Genomic DNA, 17,557 nt, shown 5'->3' with positions numbered 1-17,557 from the left:
AAGGAAAAATATTCTTTCAGTCCTACTTATATCCTGAAAGTCTGGATAGGAACTAATATTTCTAAAGTGACTACTTTCAGTATATTTTATCCCCTCCAAACTTTCCTGACCTAATTATTGTGATACTAAATAAATTCTGAACAGCGAATAGTTCTAAAAGGTCATTCTGAAATTATTCTTTTAGAGTTAATAGTGTAAAGCCTACTTATGATACACACAATGACTGAACTGCTATATGATTTAGTGTTTGTGACACTTTAAACTGCAGCATTTCTTTGGTATTTGAATATATGACAGTTTGCTAAAAAGCAAATCATGATCTAAGTAAGGATTAACAACCCTGCACCTGCCCAGCTTGGACGAAAAAAAAGAACGTTTACAATAAATCATGCCAAGATAGGCTAAATAATTTTTTTTTCTTTAGCCCACGAAATGGAAAATAGTGACTGAAAAGCTGTAAAATACAAACTTTAGATGGAGAGCAGCCTTTTCCAGCACATCAGAACAATGAAACATTTTTCATTTGATATATTCTTGATCTATTTAGATATGCATAATAGGCATAGCCTTTCTCTTCTGCAAAAAAACACTTTGCAACTGCATAGTTATACATAAATGGACAGTGTTAGGAACACTCATTTAAAGGTATTTAAGGCATCTCTAATTTCTGAAGTAGAGCTAAGACAACAAAGACTTGAGAGAAATTGCACCAGCGATTTGTGTACTTACTAATTGTGAAAAATATGTTGTGCCTTTTCAAGAAGAGGAAAATAAGAAAAGCTATATATGAAAAATTGCTGGAAGGCTAAGCCAAGTCACAAGGCAGCTTACTGTTAATCAGGCAAAATTATCTCAAGAGTATTGAGTAATCAGTTTAATCTTTGTGACATGTTGACCCGTGTGACATCAAAAGAAAAAGTAGGATTGGCTTATGAAATCATTTTATGTTTTCCATAACTGCACATAAAGATTTACTGGCTACCTGAAATAACACAAACCCTCTGGTCAAAGGTTTGAGGTGCAGAAGCCACTGTTGCTCACAATTCTACAAGGCTGTTAAAATTTGGGATAATAAGAAGGTAAAATGGTGAGGCAACATGACACACTGTAGTAGGGATACTGCTTTACTTATGAGAAGGTATTACCTCTTGCTTCCACCAGAGTAAATATGGAAATTTTTAAGACTTATACATTGACAGAAGCTGAGGGGTACCGAGGAAGAGTACGGGCACTTTATTTTTCTTCAGACCAATAATATGTTTTTATGTTAATAATATGTTTTTTATTTATGTTAATAATATGTTTTTTATGTTAATATTTCAAGTCTTGTTCCTAAGCGTGTCACCCTGAATATCCTATCCCCTGTTACCTCACTGTGTGTACATTTGTTTTGTCTTGTCCTGACCCTACAATTTCCCCATCTATCTACATCATAAGATTTTTCCTTTTTACACTCCCCATCCTACAACTTGCTTCATTGCAAACACATATCACAGCATTTTGGAAGATCTTGGGTTTTTTTCCTTCTTTTATTTTCCAAAGCACGCTAACTTCTTTAAATCTGTAAACATATGACTGACCTGAGAACAAAACCGAGACTTATAGATAATGGTTAGCCAACAGTCCCTCTATTTTGCTGTAATGTCCATGTAAGCAAAGATCCCAGCTAAAGGAAAATAATTATTTTCTTTCTTTTTTTTTTTTTTTTCCTGAGAAGGAATTCACATTATCTAAACTTCACTACAGGCCAAGTTTGCTAAGACTTTGAACAATGTTTTTCAATTACAGGACTAGAGATCTTGCACTAGAATCCAATAGTGCAACCCTCCTGTTGTGCTGCTCTCTTTGGTTCAGATGCCAGGTACCATCAGAACTTACCACTGCCAGTGAGCAGTTACTCGCTCAAGGGAGTCTTGCAGGAACCTCTCTACTTCCTCAGCTAAAATGAAGAAAAGGCTGAACTGACAGTGATTGCACTTCCTGAATGCTGCTAAATCATCCCTAGGGATTACTTAACTCCAGGGAATGTAACAGTACCTCTGAGGAGCAGTCTGTGCATTTGGGATATGTTTCATATTATACCAAATAATAGGTTTTCAAATAAATAATGAGAGAAAGACTTACTCGGAGGTTCTCATGACTCTAAAATCCCTTCTTATTTTAAACTGCAGAAGTTGATAATTATGATTTATTTTCAATAAATATTTTCAAAATATTCAAAATAAGGTTTAAGAGCAAAGCGTAATTAATTCAATAACTACTCCAAAATGTAAATGCAAAGTGTGAGCTGTGTGGAACACCTCATATCTTTTATTTTTTCCAAAAAAAAGGTAATCCTTATTGTTTTAGGCTACACAAATGACATTTTAAGATTTTCAAAACAGTACACTTGCTATGCTGATGAATGTTAGCCCACATGCTATATAGTTCAGTTGGTTCAAGAATCTACAATATAAATCAATCTTAACATAGAATGCTGATAATACTGAAAAAAAATCAAGGAAAATCTTTTGTGTTACAGGAAAAAAACCAACATCCCTAACCCAGAAATACTTGTACTAGTCAATGTATTTTTTTCTTGTTTTGTGTTTGTTTTTGTATGTTGATTTGGCTTTTTCCAATCATATGGAAGTTAACTATGCCTGTAGTTAATATTTCTCAAACACAAAAGATGTTATTGAATATTTCCCTGTTCCAGGAGTGGATGATGCTCATAGATCTCACTGGCTTTGAAACTCTAAATGACAGGAGATAGTGAGTGGCAAAAATACTAGTCTCAAATAACCTCATACCTGAAAATCAACATCTGCTATCATTGGCAGGTATGCCAAAAGTTTTATTCTAAATATCATGATTCTTTCTGCTTTAAAGTAGCTGGGAATATCTAGTACAATGAACCTCTGAGCAGATGGACAATGCATCGCCTAGAAGATATTTAGATATTACTAGAACACTTTTGATGATTAGAAAGCAGAAAATATTTGTCAGCTCAAAAGGGAATTTAAATTTATTTTGATACAGAAACCTAGAAAATATCAAATTATGTATAGTTTTCAAATGAAAGTTTAATTTCTTAAATTTTTTTTCTTGTTGTGACAGCCATTTAAATAGGATTCCCACAGATTATCCTATATACCTGGCTTGCTTAGAAGTCTGAGCATAAAGCAATCTGAGTAAAAAAATACACTGAAAAGTTGCAGACTATCTAAAAGCTTTTGCCTGCAGGGCAGCAGGTTGCACTTAAATAAAACCAGAACTAGGCCAGGCTTGTGATTACTCTTCAAGGTCTTCTTTATCAGAACTCTAGGGAAAATGACTGCTTGTGAAAGAGGTTTGAAAAGTTACCAAGTTCGAGCTTCTAGCAATTACAAATAAAGTGCAAATGGATCAGTGTTCAAAGCTCTCACTTTGCATGAAATTCCATGCTAACCTACATACATAGTAACTTCACTATGTCAAAATTAATTACCTTCTTGATGTGGCAGATATCATAACATGTGTTTAAAAACAGCATATCATTACAGATACTGAGAACAGGGAAATTACAACAGAATGAATAGTAATATGTCTGGCCAAACTGATGAAAGACAAAGCTTAAAGGAATAATGAGACTGATGACAAATCCAGTGAATATAACACAAACAATTCAATATGATAAAGACAGATTAGGAGGCAAAGACATCATGTGGTTTCAACATTTTTCAGAAACCAAGTGTACTTTGCTGTATTAGAATAGAAGTTGATTAAGGAGAAAGCTGAAAAAGCATTACATTATAAAGAAAAGCAGTAAAATACAAAGACCTGAAATTTGCTTTATGCTAGGGGTGTTTAACCAATAATGTAATCAAAACCGTAACTTTTGCAGAGCAAGATTTTAAACAAAATAGTACTGAACAGGAAGAGCTTTGTAGAAATGCACCAGTTTGACTATTAGTGATATGTTCAGAACATATTTCATATTTTAGGCAATCTTAAAGGAAATAATGAAATATTGAACACAGGCAGTGAAAGTAGGTGACTCAATAGAGGAATGAAAATCCACTTCAGTAAAGTATTTGTTTAATGTATGTTTTTCTCAATAATTAATAGAAGTAAATCCAGTTAGCTGCTGTGTTGTTAACATTCATATCTGGTTCTGCTGGGTTTTGTCTTTCAAATGTCTTTATGAGCTCTACGATCCACATACATTACAAAAACAGAACATTCAAAGCAATATTCAATTCCTTTGCCAAAACCAAAAGTACAAAGAAGCAGAATAGTATATATTAAGGAAAGGAGAAAAGTTTGCATCCTATCCCAGAACACACATCTAAAGCAGATGGTGCAATTTTTCTTCATTTATTACAGTGTTATAGTTTACACAGATTAATGAATGGATTGGATAGGCAAGATGAATCCCACTCTTGGTGACTAACTAGATACTTGCATAGAAGGAAATTCTAAGAGTCTTTACAAACAATGTCTGAAAGGCAGTTCTGTCCCAACCATTACATGGTACCACAGAATAATCCCAGAATAACTGAGGTTTAAAGGGACTGCTGAAGTTCATCCAATATAACCTCACCTGCTCACAGTAGGGTAGCTACAACAGGTTTCTCAGGACCTTGTCCATTTCAATTCTAAATATCTCCAAGGATGGAAACTGCAATCTCCCTGGACAACTTGTTTCAATGCTTGGCTGCCATAACAGGAAAGAAAGAAAGGAAAGGAAGAAAGAGAAGGAAAGTTCCAGGAAAGTTCCAGGAGAGGAGAGGAGAGGAGAGGAGAGGAGAGGGACTGAAAAAGAAAAGAAAAGAAAAGAAAAGAAAAGAAAAGAAAAGAAAAGAAAAGAAAAGAAAAGAAAAAAGAAAACTTTCCTGCATTCAATTTTTGTCAATTGTTGCTTACTGGGCAATTACTTGCTGGCAGAGCATGGGAAACTGAAAAAGTCATACAGAATTTCACAGAGTGCTAACAGCCATATGATGAAGAACTTAGGTCATCCCCTCTGGTCACATGAAAGCATTTCTATAACAATATTTTTTTTTCAAAGAATAAATGTATTTACAAAACATTATTTGCCACAAGCAATGTCATGGCAATGGAAAAGCACACCTGGAGACCAGATCAAAAAATATATTTTTCTGCCAGATATAGCTCATCTCCCATAGTCCTTTTCTAGAAATCGCTGCTACTTGAAAGTCTCTTAGAGCTTGCTGTAATGTATCTACTGATTGTCACATGAGAATAGCTATTCTAAAATATATGAAAAGTACATAGCAATTTTTCAGAGACTGCAAATTTTCTGGATGGGTCATCAGTATTTTTTTCTCAAGTTTTAGTAATAAAGATTATTAACAAATACTCTAAATCTGTAATTATAGACAAGTACAACAGGTTTAACAGCTTCTACTTACACATTTCTTCTACTGTGGATTGTGTATTAAAGATCTTACTCATCCAAAAGCATTTCTCACTTAGCTTTTTAATAGTCTTATTTCTTCCAATAAAAAAGACATAGATTTGCTTATGCATCAATGTAAGGGCAGCTATTAGTTTTGAGGACGCATTGTTGTTCCTTTTCTATTTTGTCCACCAAAAAACCCAATCAAACTAACAAAACTCCCCAAAACAACAACAACAAAACAACAACAACAACAACAACAACTGCAAATAAAATTCCTTTTAGGTCAAATCATGATCAGTTGGAAATCCATAGTGGTATGCTCAGACAGTTTGACCTCTTGACTACAGGCACAGTATCAGGAGGCACTTCTGGCAGTATGAATTTGATCTGTGTATTTATGCATGCATACTGAGAATGAAATCTATTTAGACAAGCATTCACAAGAAAATAACTGTATTCTATACCCCACAAAAATGGTTTATTTGTCTTTTGGTGCCTTTATACATATCTTTCCTGGTCTAGAAATACTTTTTCCCCCTAAGTGCTTTAAATCAATGATATAAAGTCATTTTTTCCAATACAAGCCCTCAAGCAAAGAATGAAAAGCAAAAAAATCTGTCCTTGGCTTTATGTGTATTCATTCTGCTTTATAAAGGTATAGTATAAAAATGTAGACCAAACCAATCAATATTCCATAATACTTAATTCCAGAATTCTTTGGTTTTCTTGTGTCCTTTCAATTCCCTGAATTTATTTCTGAAATGTTGCAATGTTCTAAAAGTAGCACTGCTTTTAAAAAATGCAGCCATCATTTATCTCATTGTGAAATGAGAAGTGTCAAGTTAATTGTACTATATACAAAATTTTATCTCAAGAGATATACACTTTTCTCTGTACCTATTTTACATTAAAAATGTTGATTATGCTTATATACTATATACTCATATACTATAACCTATGCTATAATATTATAACTATATACTCAAGAAGTAGAAATACCTCCTGAGTTTATATGTAAGTATGATGAAAGGAACACCTGAAATCCTGAAAAGATTATTGTAGTGAGGTGAAACTTCAGTTGCTGATCTCGTGTCAGCACTGTAGCAGCCTCCAACCTGCTTCTCTACTGCTCGAGTAGCCTGTGTGGCAGAAGGTGAGGAATGGCCATCTGTGTCATGTACGGCAGCAGGTGCCATACCAGCGGCTGCCGGGTGACAATAAGTCTCTTCCAAGCACCTGGAAACTTTGACAGACACTTTTATCTTTGTATAATAACACCCCACCACCTCAAGAAGTTCTCTGAATATAAATGAGGAACTCAACAGAACACCAGCTGATAAAGGCCAGAACCTACTCCACTGCAGATGTGCTGGGCAGTCCAGGTAACAGGGTATACTCACGAGTTCTTTATCAGGCACAGCAGTCATTTGTTTCAGTACAGTATAGCTAATATTCTTGTATAAGGCAGAACTTGAAGCAGGATACCAGGTATGTAAAAATAACTTTTCAGTATCCATCAGGAACTTTCTACTCAAAGGTTTTGTAGGAAGAAGATATACATAAGAGCACTTGATCAGACTGTTTTAAAAATATTTTAAGACTACTACTACTAACTACTTTTACAAATAGTTGTGTTTTGAACTCAGAACTACTGTTAACTATGTCAATGAAAAGTAGTTCTTGAGATACACTATTCAGCTGAATGTTTCAGAAAGTACCCTAATTTCATGAATGACAGATCTCCATGTCTGGATCATGCAGTTTTGTCTCCAGGAGTAGCTGAATTTTGTCTGTTGTCAGCAGTTTAATGTGAGCTAATAATTTTGTTAAGTTTGTCTCTTTAAAGAACATAAATGATAAAAATTATGATTATAAAGAGATGGTCTTTGAAGGAAAATAGTCAGACAATATCAACCAAAAAATGGAAGATGAGTATGTGATTCTTGTGAAGGAAAAGGCAGAACAAGCAGCTCAGTCAATCAATCACTCAATCAGTGAATCCCAAAAGAATTCTGTATACCAAAACCTAACATTCTCTAAAACTCATTTACCCAAATAAGAAACTCAAGCAAATAAAAACCAACAAAAATCCAAACAAAAACAACATAAAACCAAAACAAAATGAAAACCAAAACCAAACCAAACCAAACCAAACCAAACCAAACCAAAAAACACCCACCAAAACAACAGAACAGGACTCCACTTATTTTTTATATAAATAATCACTTTAAAGAGGTATGTAAGCAAAAAATTCTGAAACTATCTGTAAAGAGAATACCTGATACACGCTACCTGTGTAATACTATTTTTAGTAAAATGAAGAGGCCACGATCAAGGTACAATCTTCACAATGAAATATTACACGTCTGTTACTTTTGACTGTTTTGCAAGTGTTTTTAAAATAACAGGATAGGCAAATTTTGGTATCCCAAAAACATCACTACAAACAATTAGAATGGCAGAGACTTTGAGAGGTTTGTCCAATATATTTTTAGTCTAAAACCATCTAGATGCACAGAAAAAGAAGCACTCAGAAAACATGTGAACTAGGAAAAAAGAATCAAAGTCCCCATGGAGTAAGGCAAATTATCTTTCTCTCCTGCTGACTAGCCAAGGAAGAATGGAAGATTGGTATTAGAATCAGAGATTACTGAACACAATATGAGGCATATGAAATTGTACACTGGAAAACTGAAAACCCAGCTAAAAGAAAGTGGAGTTTTCCTCATTGGATGTGAAAGATGGTGGGAAAAATTCTTTTGAGAGATAAGAGTAATTTTGCAGTTACATATAAATGCAATTAAGAAAGGATGTTGGAGTAAATACAATAAAAATAGAAAGGAATACATGACATTTTAAAAAAATCATAATTATTAAAATTAATATGTTTCCAATATTCTTACTATTTTGGAAGTATTAACAAGGAAAAGGGTTTGATATATGCATTGTTCAGAAGCTCTTTCTACTCACCTTGGGACACTTCTCCTGCATGTAAATCAGGAGAGACATGTTTAGACCAAAGTTCCATAGACACAGCCAGCACTGATGGAAGGTCATTGTCTAAAATTTCAGCAGGAAACACTTCAGCCACTTCACTGATCATTTTCTTGCTTTGGGGCATAGTAGGTAAACAGGTGATATTGTTTATTCCATCAACACAAAGAAACCCAGTGGAGCAGGAGTGTATAAGACAATCATTGTAATTAATCTCACAGCTTCGTCCCTGAAAGAGAGTTTTCAAAAAAAAAAAAGACATTTTTGAATGCAATTTACATTTCATAATGATGTTAGTTACAATTATTGCTTTCTTTTGATTCCAAAATATTTTTTGCTTATATTAAACTGTGTACACTTTCAAAAGGAAATATTATGTGGAAAATATTCCTTAAGTAATTTAATAGTATAGTTGGATATTTAAATTTTAACTGAGTGACATTTTGACTCTGATTATCAAGAAAAATAATTTCTCTACAGATTTGTAATTGCAAAGTATCAAAGACAATATTGTTACTAGTAATAAAAACTGGTTAAAGTAATGATCTTCAGATAGAATGTAGGCTTTAAAAAGACTTTTTACAAAGGACTTAGCTGTCTAAAAAGCTATGGCTTCGTCTGACTTGCAAGCTAATGTTCTTTCCTTCTGTACACTGCAGCCAATTGTTTGTTGTCTGTTGTTAGCAAATCTGCACACAGCTCCCATTTAATACCTTGCATTCACACATAGTGCTTAGAAAAGAAAAAAAAATAGTGGCAGTCTCAAATTGGACCAGGTGTTCGTTTCCTATTTTTTTTTTATCACGAGTAACAATTCATGGGAAGTCTGAAATATCCTCCCTAGTAATAAACTAAAAACGATCATATTCAGTGGTCGGTAAAAAGGCAAGGAATAATTATGTGAATTAAATGCATTCTTGAAGTGTAAAATAAATATATTCTGAAGTCAGGCCTGGTTCGTTCTATTTTCATTTCTGTTGCAATGAACTAATAGGCTACGTGAAGAGAGACAGCTAACAGCTATCCTAGAAGGATACTACATATTTGGATAACTATTTAAAATATGCACATTTCATCCCTGAAGACATACATCTCTAACAACATATCATCATGGCATAATTTCTGACTGAATCCTCCTGCAACTGGAGCATATGTAAAAAATCCAAACCTTGTCTAGAGCTCAGGAAGCATGTGTTCATTACACACTTTCCTTCAGACAAATGCTTAAATAGTCTTTCATGTCTACCTGGTTAACTATTCACACAGAACTTGGGACAACTTACATTTTATGAGATCTCTGTCAAGTCTATTATATTAATTTATGATATTAAGAAACAATAGGAAGGACAAGAGAGGGAGAGGTGAAAAAATGTAGACATGAAAACTGAAATTACTTTTCTTACAAGTAGTTTAAATTCTTCAGGGTTTAAAACACAAGAGTTTAAATTGGTGGGGTTTGAGTAATTTTGATAGATTGTTGTTTCAATCCAGTTCTTAATTTTTTTTGGCAAGCAGACAAGCTATCTGGTAAATTCATGGCATCTTATAAAATCACTCATTGTGTCGGTATTCCAAAGCACAAAGGAAAAACAGGGCAATTAATATGTCAGTTTCCATCCATTTCCTTCTAGCTCTTTTCTAATTCCACACATAGAACAAATGACCAGTTTGAGCAAGCTCATAATCGTTCTTAATCCTATAAAACTTATGTTTCATTCTGACTTTCCTGTGACAGATTAGTACATTTTTATGACTACTACATTTAATGGCAAAGAGCATTTGATTACAATTTTATGAGTCATAGAAACAAAGCAGATGTGGATAACCTCCAGTGTGCATGAAGGGTACATTAAGTAGCCATAGATAAATTTGATAGCACTGAAAGTGCCTGTAAATGCTTTAACAGTTTCCATGAAGGGGGATGGAATCATTTAGCTTGTGCAGGTTTGTATTTAAAAGTAGGTATATGTCTGTAGATGGTTCCCCTTAAAAAGTAAACACTTATTTCATATACCACTGACTATGCTTTTCTTCTGAAAATTTATGAGAGATTTCACAATCTATGCTTTATGATCCATACTTTGGATAGCAGTAGGCATAGACTACAGGAGATTTACATACACACTCTAGCTGGAGTCCTTTGAATACTTATTTCTCTTTGAGTTTCGCTGTTTCCACTCCACACCTACTCATGCTTAGGAACCAGAACCCATTGGGACCTAACAAATATACCTCTTGAGGTGCTTAGGCCATACCTTCTTCCCCTTGACACAGAAGATAGGTATGTTAAAAATGTTTCTGTGGTGGTTCCCCCACCATGTTTTCTTACTTTTTACATTTCTTCCCAAAGCACAGTGGAATTGGAGGGACTGAAGACAGAAAAATGAATAATGGAATAAAAAGCAAAGATTATACATCCTAAAATTTCAGTTGCTTCAAAGGCTTGTTATTTTCCTTCTGCAAGGGCTTGCTTTTTCTGCAACATAATGTACAATTAATACTCAAGCTATGTACTAATAGAAAAACTGCCCCCATGGGTCAAATATCTATCTAGCTCCATCATCAGTGAGCTATTAATGAATACTTTGGGAAGAAAGCAGGAAGAAAACAAGCAGAGCTAGCATCTGGTAACTCACCAAATATGCCATTCCAACTTTTGGCAATAAGTAAATCAAAGACTCCCTGGGCCAGGGTAACATTCAGAAGAGTTATTTGAATAGCAATTAATCTATCCTCCTTGTAACTCATTTCTGGGTTTATTTGTACTTCTGGTCTCTACAGTGCCACACAACTCTGACTTGTACCATTAAATTTTGCACTAATTAAAAAAATAATTTCTCTGAACAGATTTTAGTCTTTCTCTCTGATGGTTTTATTTGGTATTCAGAAGTTTTTTTGGATTTTTTTGGTGAGACGTAAATGGTAAAAAAATTGTGAACCTGATCTTCTCTATTACAATTGTTCGTGTAAGATAAGCATGAATATTTAAGGAAAAAATGAGATTATTGTAACATAAAGATCAAACTGTTTTCCATATGAAAAGACTGTGGCCTTCAAGTGATGTATCCTTCATCACTACTTGGCATTGTTTTGAAAGCCAATCTGCTTTAGAAGACAAAAAGGCAGCAGTTACCATGCTCTGTGGGAAGTATCAATGTTACCCATACTACTCTCTAAAATCCACCTTTCAAAAATGGTATTAATTTTCATTGGATAGTTTTTTCCTTCTCAGGATAGTTTGTCAGTAAACTTAGTCATATTGTTTGCATTTTTAAGATCCATTTTTACCTATCAAGTCCTTATGGTAAAACACAGACTTTACAAAATTGTAGACAAAGAGTCACTGGAACAGGGAGAAATTCCTGGTGAATTCCTTGAACAAAGGATATGTCACTTCTGTGATTCCATTTAGTTCAAGAAGTATAATAACAATTCTGAGCAAGCTTAAAAAGAAAAAGTATTTTCTGTGCAATGTTAGACAGCCAGGTAAAAGGAAAGATAAAGAGTTTCAGCATCTCACCACAAATCCTGGCTTGCAAAAACAGGAATAACCAAAGCTGGGCTCCTTCTGAACACAGATACCATGTATGCAGGGGTTGGACATGCACTCATCAACATCCAACTCACAATGGAGGCCTTCCCATCCTGTCAGGAAAAAAAAACAAAGCAAATCTCAAAGCAAGACTTATTAAAATCTAGATCCATTTACTGAGTGTCAGTGGAACAAAGGTATGGGTAACTATCATCCATTCTCACATATATGGACATATATATTATGGGATGAATATGAACTTTTTTGGGCTTTGGTTTCTCAGAGTTCAAAAAAATAAAGGAAAAAAGTTTAAAAGAGAATCGCTGAGATTACTGCACCAGATCAATGAGGAGGACATTTTTTGACAAAATACTTTGTGTTTGAACACTATGAGATTCTGTCTTCTCACAGTTCATTAGTCAGATTACTGGAAATTTTATTAATGTATATTTCTTACTAAAATCTCCTTTACAAGTAAGTACACCACAAATTAGAAGCTAAATTCTTATCTTGAATCTGTGTTTTAGATCACATAATTTAAGTCTGTCTGGAACTTGCTCCTTGTAGGCTAAGCTGAAATGGAATCAGTCCATTTGCTTGGTAAACACAAACCCAGAACTCTGTCAAATATGGCTAGTTGATGAAGAGTACCAGACTTTCTGCCATGATATTCCCACCACCCATTACAGATTTGTTTTTTCTCCATTTTACTATTTCTAAACAAACTAACAAAGAAACCCAACAGCCCCACAAGTTCCCCAGCAGTCCTTGGCTGCTACAAATCTAGTTGCCACTGTTCAGACTTTGCCTCAGACTATGCATCAAGAAATACATTCCAGTCTTGCTTTAGTTACCCTGGTAGAAGAGCAGCCTGCCCAGTTGAAGACTTAACCATGAGCCTGCTATTAATTCCAACAGCTGCTGTTGTTGCTTTTGAGCTGTCTGAGGTGCTGTTAGAACACAGTTTACATCTCTCCATGCTGCTTCTGCACCTGAACAGCCTGAAGCTGCAGGCACAGAACCTGAATGTGCATCTATTATTCTAAGGGTATGGGGCCTGCTACTGGGACAATAGCTGACAAAATTCATGATCCATTACAAAATGCATTTGTCAGAGCTAAATCCATTCCCTTTCCTGGTATCACATGCTGTCACCACATGCTTCACTTTGTTCTCTGGAGGTTTTTGGAAAGCTGCAATCATCTGCCTTGTTCCTATTTTAGTCTTGGTACTATCCCTTTTCCATTTCATTAAATTACAACAGGGAATCTGTTGAGGGGTATATCAGACTATCTGCCCAGTTGTTTCCCATTGTTGCCTTTATAGACCAAAAAATCCTCAATCCCAGCTCCATATTTCTATAGGTGAAGCTAAGAAGAGAAATATAAGATCTATTATATGTGAACAGTCAGAGTCTGCAAAAAATGCCAATTTTTTTCCCCTAGGTTTTTTGACTTTCTCTCTCTGGATGATATTTTTTTTCTTCTAATCCCTTTCTTCAGATGTGCAACTTTTTGAAAAAAGTTTCTCCTCTCAAAGGTTCCCCTGCCTCTCCAAATTCACCCCTTTTCAGAGCTGTAACGTTCTCATCTCTTCAGCTGTTTTAGAGACTCAAAGAACTTTGGAAAATACCGTATTAATTTTAAAAAACCCTCAAGATATGTAAAAATTAAGTATATACTTAATGCATGTGTTTTTTCTTCTGTGTTTTTACCTAAAGGAAAAGTGATTTACAGATCTTTCACCCCTACTAACACATGGTATTAAAAGAAGTATAAAAGAAAGTCAACCATGCTTGGGTTGGGAGGTATTTAAAACATGTTAGCTGTAGGAGTGAGTTCTAAAGCCCTAGAGGACTTTCTCCTACTTATACCAAAAGTTTCCACTTTGTACAGAGACAGCAGTCACAGTTCATGGCTAATGAGCAATTTTTAAATGCCTATATTAAAATATCTTTGATGTATTATTTTAATAAGCTTTAAAAATAAGGAAAAAATGGACTTGGCAATGTATTCTGTGTGAAGCATTTTAATTACTAAAAATTACATCTTTAGGTTTTTAAGTCATTAATATTGGTGGAGGGGGATATGGCCATATGCAGTACCAGGTGGATATGTAGTACTGAAGTTAGGTCATGACTCAGACTTTTTAAGATCAGAAAGATCTTTATTATCATGAATTCTGTATGAAAAATTAAAAAAAATTATTTCACTTATTGGTTCATGCATCAGAACTATAGTGTTTTTCTGAATTATCAAGTATCTCTCTGACATTAAAAAGGTTGCTGAAAAATATTAAGCTGTAATCAACATAGTCCTACACATAATTAGCCTTTAGTAAGCCAAAGATACTTAGATTTAAGTCTTACATGTTAGAAAATCATTCCTTATTATCAATTAAACAAACTAATAAACTGCCAAATTGGCTTTCATTATACACATGAATGTATTTGCTTCAGTATCTTCCATAATTTTTTGAATAAGATCTTTTACATATAGTTTTCTAAGCTGCATTAAGACGAATTCAGAATGAAAAAAAAATGCAAAAGATATTAATATTCAATTTGATATGTGCTTTCTTATAAATGTAGAGCAAGAATGGGTAGAAAGACTCTAGAAAAGTGTAATGTATATATAGTCACTTAACTTCAGGAGAGTTTGGTAACATATTTTTGCTTGTAAATTGAAACGAACAATGTGAACATATTTTGGCACAGAGTAACTGGATCAGATATATGGATATAGCATGCATTAACAGAATGTTTATTATCCAGACACCTAAATTATCTCTAAAATTACCAGTAAGAAAGCTTGTGTCAGTATCACAGAAATCATTCAGCAGCAGAAGTGAGTAAAATATTAAATATATTTAAACGAAAAAATTAAAGGTTCAGGAGGCAGGTAGTCATATATTTCTAAATTTAAGAGTAATTTATGGAGCAGAATGCAACTTATGTATGTGGATTAGAAATCCTACTTATGTTGAGAAAATTATTTTTATTAGTAGACATGACAGGAGATTTTAAGCAGTCCTGAACAGATTAAATTTGTGATTGCATGACAATGCAGGCTGATTGTGACCTTTGCTTTTGAATAAATACTAAATCTCTTATATTTTCATAAGCCACTAGACCTGTATTAACTAATACAGGTCAGAATTAGGAAATACTTTTGAAGCAAGTGCCTTTATTTCATTCTATTTTTAATGTTTTAAAAAAATTTCTTTTAATCCCTGCCAGTGGAATAAGCATAAGTAAACCTTACAACACCAACACTGAGGATAATAATCAAAATGTTAGTTAAAGTCTTCAGAATTTCTTCTCAGTCAATCTCATTCTATAGGTAGTAAAATTATTTTGCTGCTAAACAGTGACTATTTGATGGCTTGGTCAGGAAGTGATATTAGTAAAGGTCATAAATAAATTTGGCTCTAGATAATACTTCAGACTCCCTCAGTGAGCTGACTGTACTTTGAAGCCATTCTCATATGCTTACTGGAGTAGTTAATTCTCTTTAGATTTCATTCAAAAAGCTCGCCAAAGAGCATTTTGTACGTTATAGTTCATATATAACAAAAGAGCTTGATATGGTTTACCAATTTTCTCACTATTAACACTGATAATTCAAAACTATCATTGTTTAAGATTGCTCTGTCATATGGCAGTTACCTTGTTGACATTTACAAGTGTATCCATTGATATGATCAGCACAGGTTGAGCCATGTAGACAAGGTGATGAATTACACTCATTAACTTCTATTTCACAAAATTGTCCAGAAAATCCAGCAAGACATCTGAAGAAAACAACATTTCAAAGTGTCATACTATGCATAAACATCATATAAAACAGACCTTGTGTGGAAACAATGTGTCTAAAACGTATGCATCAACAAGACATCATATATTACTTTCTGTTTCAAGGTATTTTATTGGAACACTTCCAAGCTTCATGTTTTGATACATGCTGATCTTTTAAGGGATTTATGATGGCAAAACCCATCCAAAAATTTCACATCTGGACCATAATCAAACATAACAGTCTCAATTAGAGTGTACTGGTTCTATCAAGGTGATTACAAACCTTTCTTTATGTACTCTTGGGAGATTGTCTACTAAAATAGTTTAGCTAAGTAACTGCAGCCTGTGTTTGAAAAACTGCTTGCTGACAAATTGTACAATCTAATATAAACTACAGCATAAAAGCTAATCTTCAGGGCTCAAGCTTTAATTATTATTGTAGGCAGAAAATATTTGTTTTCTAAAAAAAACCAAAACTCTTCTGTATTTTTGTGGTTGTAAATTCTATGTGATAATTGATATCAAAGTAGTTCCATATGATTTCAACATATAGCTTACAAGACTTACAAGACCTTTAATGAAGTTCAAAAATCCTACTAATCTCATTATTAAAACATGTTTTTGTGTATATACACACAGCTATATGGATATGTGTTATATATGTTATATATGTTATGATATAGCAAATATGTTCTAAAAACCAGAGTCCCATAATGATATTAATACAATTTACTCTTTTCAGATGTGTTGGATACATGGATATATTTCACATGAGACAATGTTTTCAAAGACTCCTTTTAGTAACTGGGTGGTGCATACCTTGTATGTTGCCTTGAGTCTACTGAGAAAGATAAAGGTTTATGCCTCACTTAAGAGGGAGATGAGTGCATTACCAAAGTACCTTTGAGTAAATCCAAGTAGCCATGTCACCTACTCCTCAAGGTGCTACACTGAGTGAATTCAACATGTATAATTAGAATGAGGTACCTGCAGCGCCTACCTTAGCTTTCCACATTGTGAAGCAAAAGAGGAGGATGGGCAATGAAACACGTGTGTGACACCTCCTGAGCGATTACTATACTATGTATCTGAGGAATTATTACACTATGTATCAGGAATTATACTTTGGTTTATTTTTGCTGTGACTATTAGACGATTGTTCCATTTTGTATGGAATACACTCTGGGTAATGACAATTTGCAATCTACCAAGAAAATAACAACAGAACAGATTTGTCAAAGTCTACATCAACTACAGATGACAGCTATGGCACACTGCTTGGAAAATAAACAAACTGAAGTGTGCACTACTACTTTTCAAATATCTAGTCATAATATATGAGAGAAAAAGGATGGAAAATACACCTTAATGAGTGCGCCATAAGCTCACCTGCTTTTTTGTTGAAAAACATTGAAAAAAATTCACTAAGAAGATACAGTTTGGTCCTTTGATCCTATTTGTAAATGTCAAAGCCCAGAAGTTAGAACACAACTTCACATAACCAGCATTAATCACCCTAGCTATCCCACCTGATCCTATGCTTGGTGGGATAAGGAATGCAGAGGATGATTCTGCTCACTGAAATCTTAAATAGTTTTCTTCATACACCTTTGTCTTCACACTGTCTACAGAGCATATTAAGGAAAAATTATTAAAATACCAAAAAAACCTCCAAATTGAAGGGAGCAAAATTTTCCAGATATGAAAAGGACAGGACGAATATTCTACTAGGGGAAAAAGGCAACTAGACACAGTCAATACTATGCCAGTTTAAATTCAATTTAACTTTGTGGTTTTGGTGCAATTATAAGTATTTTATCTTAACAATAAAAAAGCATTTACAGAATAA

At 34.0% G+C, this 17,557-nt stretch overlaps 1 protein-coding gene across 1 annotated transcript in view; it reads right to left on the bottom strand.

Annotated features, from left to right (window-relative positions):
- The window catches only part of EYS (eyes shut homolog), a 614,241-nt gene that overhangs the window by 322,080 nt on the left and 274,604 nt on the right, over nucleotides 1-17,557 (bottom strand). Inside the window, exons 20-22 of the mRNA XM_041410576.1 lie at nucleotides 15,580-15,704; nucleotides 11,901-12,025; nucleotides 8,357-8,609 (exon numbers count right to left, since the gene is read on the bottom strand). Of these exons, the coding sequence (XP_041266510.1) occupies nucleotides 8,357-8,609; nucleotides 11,901-12,025; nucleotides 15,580-15,704 (503 nt within the window). The remainder of the gene's footprint in view (nucleotides 1-8,356; nucleotides 8,610-11,900; nucleotides 12,026-15,579; nucleotides 15,705-17,557) is intronic.

The sequence above is a fragment of the Onychostruthus taczanowskii genome, unplaced genomic scaffold (genome assembly GCF_017590055.1).
Source record: "Onychostruthus taczanowskii isolate IOZ18803 unplaced genomic scaffold, ASM1759005v1 scaffold33, whole genome shotgun sequence".
In the NCBI taxonomy this organism is placed as follows: Eukaryota; Metazoa; Chordata; class Aves; order Passeriformes; family Passeridae; genus Onychostruthus; species Onychostruthus taczanowskii.
The sequence above is the reverse complement of the archived record's forward strand: the minus strand, read 5'-3'. Positions and strand labels throughout refer to the sequence as shown.